Source organism: Gymnodraco acuticeps, unplaced genomic scaffold (genome assembly GCF_902827175.1).
Source record: "Gymnodraco acuticeps unplaced genomic scaffold, fGymAcu1.1, whole genome shotgun sequence".
Taxonomy (NCBI): domain Eukaryota; kingdom Metazoa; phylum Chordata; class Actinopteri; order Perciformes; family Bathydraconidae; genus Gymnodraco; species Gymnodraco acuticeps.
The window spans coordinates 96,143-104,484 of NW_022990154.1; the positions used below are offsets into that span (position 1 = coordinate 96,143).

At 41.9% G+C, this 8,342-nt stretch overlaps 1 protein-coding gene across 2 annotated transcripts; it reads right to left on the reverse strand.

Annotated features, from left to right (window-relative positions):
* Positions 1–4,733: 4,733 nt before the first annotated feature.
* LOC117546950 (microfibril-associated glycoprotein 4-like) lies at positions 4,734–7,412 on the reverse strand. Of its 2 annotated transcripts, XM_034217390.1 has the most exons (6): positions 7,384–7,412; positions 6,653–6,808; positions 6,366–6,404; positions 5,889–5,985; positions 5,639–5,806; positions 4,734–5,145 (listed from the first exon to the last, which is right to left on the reverse strand). In XM_034217390.1, exons 1-6 carry the CDS (start codon positions 7,393–7,395, stop codon positions 4,892–4,894), a joined length of 726 nt encoding a protein of 241 aa, XP_034073281.1. In that variant the 5' UTR covers positions 7,396–7,412; the 3' UTR covers positions 4,734–4,891. The 2 variants fall into 2 exon arrangements, with proteins under 2 accessions (XP_034073281.1, XP_034073280.1); XM_034217389.1 differs by lacking the exon at positions 7,384–7,412 and having other exon boundaries at positions 6,653–6,823.
* Between the last annotated feature and the right edge of the window lie 930 nt (positions 7,413–8,342).

Sequence of the window (8,342 nt, forward strand, 5' to 3'; positions counted from 1 at the left end):
AAATTGCTCCTTTCTGCAGCCATCGCCTATCGGCCAATATATGAACTGCAGTGTGTGGCACTTCCGTATTGGCTTCCCGGTGTCAGTACCAGATATGTTCGGGCTACCAGATATGTTCGGGTGTATTTCCGTCGCATCCGTCATCCGTCATATCCGTCTACTCACCTCCCTCTGCTCCCAGCGCTCTGCTGCCACACACCGGCCGTCTGCGGAACTGCAGCCGGAGGAACTCGGTACAGCTTGTTATGTGTGTGTACTTGTGCACATAAATAATGTTTCTAATTATTTACAATTAAAAAATATATATATTCTGCGTTACTTTAGCCAACACTTTTATAATATATAAGCCTGATCATGTCGTTGAAAGCAAGTACAGATGTTCTCCCTTTTCCACAGTTCTGTGTGAACTTCATCTAAGGCAGATGCTTTGCTTCTGCACCAGTTTAGCAGAAGTCTGTTTTGTAAGACTGGTTTTGTTGCAGTCTGTTCATGCTATGTGTTTCTTGCGTAAGACTATATACACACGGAACACATGTATTACAGGGCTGTACCCAGTGTGCTTCATAAAACATTTTTGAAGCTTATTTTTTTAAATTAAGCCGTTTCCATGTTATAACAGCATCTCGTTAAATCAATATCGGAAACAATAATTGTTTTTTTGTGGTTGTTTAAATGTAATTTATGGTGCTGTTAGAGTGCTTATAGACTGACCCGTTAATACAGATGCCCCCCCCCCCCCCCCTTTGTGTGCAGTGAGCTGGAGAGAAGGCAGTCTATTTATTGTGGTGAAAATGTTGTTTAAAAAAACCCCTAACATATATGGATTGAATCTGAATATTGTGTTGGATTAAAACATTTTGTACATTTTGAGAATTCTTACATCTATTACAATACATTTTGAGCTTTGGACAATGTTTGGATCAAACGAGCCAGAAACAACCTTAAGCAGCCACCACTCGAATATTATTGCAGTAATATCATAATACTAGTAGCCTTATATTAGTGTAGCCTAATATTGATCGACAAATATTTAGAAATAAATCTGGTTCTGCCTGCCTGCCTCATCGCACTCTGCCCTGCTGCATTACCATGTATAGTATTTACATTCATAATGATCCTTTTTTGTTGCAGAACTTTAGAGGCTTTAAGAGACGAACAGTGACGTGCGGTGAGGTTCATGGCTGGTGAGGCACTGACTCTTTCAGAGTCAGATTTACAAATATTATATTCTGACCTTAATCGAAATATTCTGTTATTTTCAAAAGCTTTTTTGGTCTGATGTTTCGATTCATTTTAAACAGACCGTTCAACAAAAGGATACCGACAATCTAAATAGTGGATTGTTGGAAGTCCATGCTCTCCTTCTGGACAAGGACAACAATCTCTATTACTTTTTTGTAAAAGTCCTCCTTATCTTCCTCTAGTTTCAAAAGTCTAGCTTGTTGTTTGCATCTGGTCTACCGTCTCTGCGTAGAATAACAGTAGCAACAAGAACCTGTGGGCTCACGTGCGCCCCCTTCAGTGCGGCAGAGGTTATGGCTGCCTCCCCAGGTGCTTTTTTCATTGCCGTTGTACGCGAGCCTAAATATCATATACGTGAAATAAGTTATTTAGAGACTATGGATGGCGAGGATAAATGTAATAAAGGGATCTACAAACATTACATTGGTGACCTACAGTGAGATGGTGCAGGCATGCGCTTAGTGCCCGCGCTCCAGCCAGTTACTGTGGGCTTACGAGAGGCAGAGCTTGTCCCTGCCTCACTTCTTCTCATCGCTACCCGTAGTTGTAGCGGAGCTCGGCAAATTTGCTGATTTTGACTATAAAAAGCGATTGGAATCAAACAGAAATCACACTTACAACACAGATCAGTGGAGACATTTTATTATTACTATTTAGTTTTTCTTTAGTTGTTTTTCCGTTACATTGTAGTATGGCCAGTCGATGACAGGTGAGGCTCTGCCTCCCCTGACTGCACGTCGCTGGAGACGAACTGTCAATGATGCCAACTTGGCGACCTACAAACTAGATATAGCAATCTTGGAGCTATTGCGGCTAGATACTTTCATTGGAAATAATTTTGCGGTCATTATGGGGAAGCGGAGGGATCTAGATCGTTCACACATAACAAGCTGTACCGAGTTCCTCCGGCTGCAGTTCCGCAGACGGCCGGTGTGTGGCAGCAGAGCGCTGGGAGCAGAGGGAGGTGAGTAGACGGATATGACGGATGACGGATGCGACGGAAATACACCCGAACATATCTGGTAGCCCGAACATATCTGGTACTGACACCGGCTCTACCCCACAGTTTGCCGCTTGGTAAATATATTAGATGGCTGACTACAACAGTGCGGCTCAATGCCTCTTGGTGAAGAAGAGAGGGGGTTGTCCACGCCCCTTAGCTGTGATATACTGAGCCTATACACGGCCTGGCGTGAGCTATTGCTTAAGTATACTATATGAAAACTACTTTATTTAAACAAAATAACTTTTAGGTATTTTTGCAATATATAAAATATGTTGTGAAGATTTATACATGTATTTAACATTTAAGAGATGTTTTATAATAAGATTTATTTTTATTCCTCAACAGTACAGAATACAGTTGTTTTAGTTTTTTTTAGAGGAAATGTTACCCCGCATTAACCAATCATCATTCCTCTCTGGTTACTTTCACTTTTCCATGGTACTGTGAGAGGACATCGCTGTATTCGCCTGTAAGCCACATCCACAGGGAGATTTGGTTCAGTTCCATCACATAATGTAACGCAGTAACGCACCCATTTAAATCACAGTAACTATAACGGTGTTACTGAGTTGGAAATAGGTAACTAGTAGCGTTATTAGTTACCGCAAAAGGTAGTTGTGTTACAGTAACGCGTTAGTCCCAACACTGGTTGTCGGTGCCTTAAATAACCCCTTATTTTATAGTGAGATGCATTTTTATGTTCATATAATAGTGATTTCAATGCCACCCCAATCACTGGTTCCACCCTGGCCACCCCACTGAAAATGTCCTGGCTCTGCCACTGGGGAGGCGCGGTTTCGTTCTTTCCTATGAGAGCTGCTCATTGGCTCATGAGGACAAAAATGGCCCAACTTTCGAGAGAGCAAACGTCACAGATTACCCAGCATGCCTGGCTGTCAGAGCAGAAGAACCCGTATGTGTGCTCACAGAGCATGTGCCCCTTAAGCCCCGCCTCCTGTCATTAAGCCCCGCCCCCAGGCCCCCCACTCTCGGCTCAGTAGAATGAATGGAGAGAGAAAATAAATCTAGACTCGGCTTTTAGTGCATTTTACAACTTTAAGGACTGTTAAGTATTACTTTGTAATAGCACCCTTACTCCATGTTTAATGGTACTTCCAGGGTTCGAGTTATGAGTTATGTGGGAGCCAATGGGAGCTGAGCTCCCATAAAGGCCGCTACACACCAACCTGAGACCAAAGAACGCGTCTCGACTTTTACGTCGGCTACGTCGCCCGCCTACGCCGCCCGCCTACGAACACACTGCAAATACTTCAGTCAACGAGTGTCAATAACTCTCCTTACCAGCAGGCGGCGTTAGCGTGTATTCGTCATTCAAAAGAGGCAACAACCGGAAGACAGACTATACACCGAGAGAAGAAGAACAGACTGCGTGATATAAACAAACAACAAATAGCAACTGGGTTCCATTTTCACTCTCTCTCGTCGATCGAAAACATGTAAACATAAAAAATAAACTCTTGCGTCCGGGTGAGATGAAAATGAAAAAGATCAGCCGTCTGTGTGTGCCTTCTTAATCGTTTGTTTTGGTCCCTCACTCTGGTGCAGGTCAGAACGATGTTTATTGAAAGTTTACATCACCAAGGTTTAATTACTGAGTGAATGGTTGTTGAGCATCTGCCTGGCTGTTCATTGGCTGTGATATACTGAGCCTATACACGGCCTGGCGTGAGCTATTGCTTAAGTATACTATATGAAAACTACTTTATTTAAACAAAATAACTTTTAGGTATTTTTGCAATATATAAAATATGTTGTGAAGATTTATACATTTATTTAACATTTAAGAGATGTTTTATAATAAGATTTATTTTTATTCCACAACAGTACAGAATACAGTTGTTTTAGTTTTTTTTTTTACATTTTGTTAAATTAAATTTAAGGTTTTACTGCAAAAAATAAGAAAGTTGTTTTAATTTTACATGATGTTTTATAAAAAGATTTACATGCAGTAAAATGATGTGTATTTTATGTGTTTTTACATAGAATTCAATGTCATTTAACATTCAAGACAATTCAACAATGGAATTGTCCTGTAAACATTTATCATTAAACCAATTTATAGAATAAAACCTTTATTTATTTTTAATAAAAGTAATTTAATGTATTTTATGGTAAATACATTTAATATAGAAAAACAAGAAAGGTCTGTAAAATAATAGTGAATTTCTGTGAAAAAACTTGTTGAAAGTGTGAGGACCCAGAGACAGAAGGACCCAGAGACAGAAGGACCCAGAGACAGAAGGACCCAGAGACAGAAGGACCCAGAGACAGAAGGACCCAGAGACAGAAGGACCCAGGAGACAGAAGGACCCAGAGACAGAAGGACCCAGGAGACAAAGGGAAGGACCCAGAGACAGAAGGACCCAGAGACAGAAGGACCCAGAGACAGAAGGACCCAGAGACAGAAGGACCCAGAGACAGAAGGACCCAGGAGACAAAGTGAAGGACCCAGGAGACATCAGCTTCATTATTTTCATTTATTGTCAGCATGAAGCAAATAGTGATTCAGTTTGACTTTAAAACGTAGACATTATCCCACTGAGTGGATCTGTTTCCATCTTAAAGTGATGAGTGATTACATGTGATCGATATCAGCTGAGGACATGTTGCTGTCCTGCAGAACTACTGCACAGGACGGACCTTCATGCTGATGGATTTCAGGGAGTAGTCGTAACCCTTCCAAGTGTACCAGCTCACTCCTATAGCAAAAATAGTGCCATCAGCCCCCCAGCGATAAACCCCGTTGGGATTTGCGAAGTGACAATCGTTGTACCAGAACCCCCCCAGGAATTTTCTGGCACAGTTAGAAGTCCAAGAGTCCTGGTCTTTGTCGAAGGTGGAGAACTTCTGTCTGTTATGAGTACTCATGGAGTCTCCTGCAGAAACACAACAAGTGTATAATCACAATATTATAATACAACTAACACAGGGATGAAGTATCTCTGTGTTGGTCCCTGAAGGCAGCAGGCCCCTGGTCCAATGGGATTTCTCCATGTGATTTTGGAATATAGCAGAAAGTAATCTCCACATATTAACAACACTTTATGATTTCTGAAGTTGAAATGCATCTCCAGAATATATATAACAACATTAGGCTGTGAAGGAACTACAGCACGGTCCCTTTGGGTAATGTTCTCTTTGTCAATCAGTCATTAGCCTAAGGACAGCCCAGATCATTCATTGTTAAAGATATAGGAAGGGATACCTCCAGATGTGTGATATACAGAAGAATGTCATGGGCATATAGCCACAGTTCCTGATCTGCAGTGGTTACCCCCTTATCTCTCTCTGATGTCTGAAGCCAGTCCTACGTGTGAGAGCGTCTCCTGAACATCAGAAAGACATCAAGCACTTCCTGCTGTTCCTCACCTGCCCCTCCATCAGTGAATCCAGACACATGCAAAGTGAACCCGGAGGCCTCGGGGTCCACGGAGAACGAGGAGTACCGAGCGAACACTTTGCCGCCTTCAAAGTCCTCCATGTCCACCAGCAGCTCGTACTTCTTCCTCAGAGTCAGGTGGGAGAGAGTGTCCAGACCTGCAGACAAACAGACACCATGAACGCTAGGAAACCGAGAGTTTGATCAAGTCAGGACCTCCGGTTCGTCTTCATCTCTCACCGAGCCAGTATTCTCCGACAGCGTTACCAAAGCCCGTCTTGTAGTGATCCCAGGGCCGGTAGAAGTTCACGGAGCCGTCCACCCTCCTCTGGAACACCTGGGGGAAATACTAAATCTCTCAGCAAATATAATGGACATTTCCAGTCCATGGAAAAAGAGCATAACAGAGTCTAACCAGCCTCTACGGGGAACAGGAGCCAACAGTAGATCTAAGGTGGAGCCTCTGGTTTCTCACTGCCATTCACTGAATGCATCCAGGAGCTAACCTGACTAGCATGGTTTAGCTAACACACTTCAAGTGTCCCAACGGTCTCTGGAGAGATTGATCAAACTGTAGATTTGATAGATTAGACTAAATACTTGACTTGTTTATCCTGCACAAAGATACTGTACGTATTTTTCATCTCTGCTGTCTGACCAGGTTTCAGTTCACAGATAACTGGGGGCCAGATTTAGCTTTTGAGTTCAGGTACTCACCGTCCACCGTCCGTCGAGTGAGTCCATGTCACAGTACACCTACACACACACACACACACACACACACGCACACACACACACACACACACACACACACACACACACACACACACACACACACACACACACACACACACACACACACACACACACACACACACACACACACACACACACACACACACACACACACACACACACACACACACACACACATTCTCATTAACATATCCTATCCATTTGATCAGTGAGATATAGTGTTGGATGAAGTCTCTCAGAGGATGTACCTGGACAGCAGAGGTGGATCCGATGGGGTAGATGGTGTAAACTCCACTGGGTTTGGGGTTGTCGTTGTTGTAGATGTCGCTGCAGTCTATTGGGAGGTCGAGAGACATGCCGCTGTCCAACAGCAGAGCCAGGAGGACGAGGCCGACTGAGACCAGCTGGACAGAGGACATGTTGTTCTGACTTTAATCTGACACATCCTGAGTAAAAAACTGAATTCTGGGAAAAATCTGATTACTTTTAAAAACGGAATTCTGAGAACACAAAATAAATTTGGGGGAAAAAAGTCAACATTCTGACTTCAATCTCAGAACAAAAAACCTACTTTTTGTCAGATCTAAAAAGGAATTGCACATGTGGCTCTCATGCTCTTCCACACAGGTAAAATAACAAAGTACATTTTATCCTCATATTTGATCACACCATATGAAGGATATTATAATATATATATATAGCAAGTATACAGAAGAGGATCAGGGCCTCATGTAAAACATCTTTTCACATCGGACCAAAAGTGATTCTTCTTTTCAAAAAGTCAAAGTTCAGACTTTAATCTCAGAACTAGAAAAAAACACTTTTGGTCAGATATAAAAAAGATATCACAATTATCCTCTTCTATACAATGAATACAAGGTTATAAAGTAAGTTCATCAACAACTGTACTTTAGGTCATTTAGCTGAATGCAGGACTTTGAATTATAACAGAGTATTTGAAATGTGAAATGGTCCTCACCTTCATGGTCATGTTTCTGCTGCAGTGATCTGAAGGAGGTCTCCCGCAGTGTGTCCACTCCTTCACTGCCTTCCTGTCTTATTTATGTTGAAACGTTCTTCCTTGTTCCACCTTTCTTCCTCAATGTGCTGCCAACAATGTTGAAAAGGGGATTTACTGTCCCAATGACGCCAAATGATCAAGGGGAATTGTGTGTTTGTTTAAGTAAATAAGAATTCCACCGCTATTCTTTCATGTGGGCACTTTTTCATCTATCTGCAGCTTTTCCTTTTTTTCGTTCAGACTATTATGAATCCGTGTATCTACCGTCCAATTGTTTTTCTTTATTAAACAAGTAAACGGAAGAGCGTCTGAGAGGCCTTTTTGCTTTTTGCTTGTTACCTTACTAAATGGTCTAATGGTCATTGGAGCGAGGGGCGGGGCCAAACTCAAGGAAGTGATTTCAAAACAAAAGCACTCGTGTGCTTGGAACGGTGATAATATTATAAACAAGGTGAATTTAGCGATCACAACGAAAACGGCCAAGACACATATTGAGCCCAGAAAATGAATGATATTAAGTGCTGTATTTATAATAGGCCTAAATCTAAAATGGACAACATTGTTAGGAGATTTAAACTACAGCGATGCTGCACTGCGGTCACCTCAGCCGTCTCTCGAGTTTGTTTTTTCAATTTCAGATGCTCTTCATTTTTTGTCCTGCTATATTTGATGATCGATAGCGATACAAGTATTTGTTATCATAAGTTCTTAATAAAACTGACACTGTTGGACTCGGTACTAGTTTGACTGCTACCACAATACAATGAAGTACTTCTAGTGTGTTGTTTAAAAAAAAAATCCTCTGTCAATGTCCCCTCCTGAGAACCAAATCAAGCCACTTCTGTTAAGTTTGATGAGGGGGAAATGATTTTTGTTTGCCATTAGTTCTTTGTGAGTTTGACACTGTTGGACTCAGT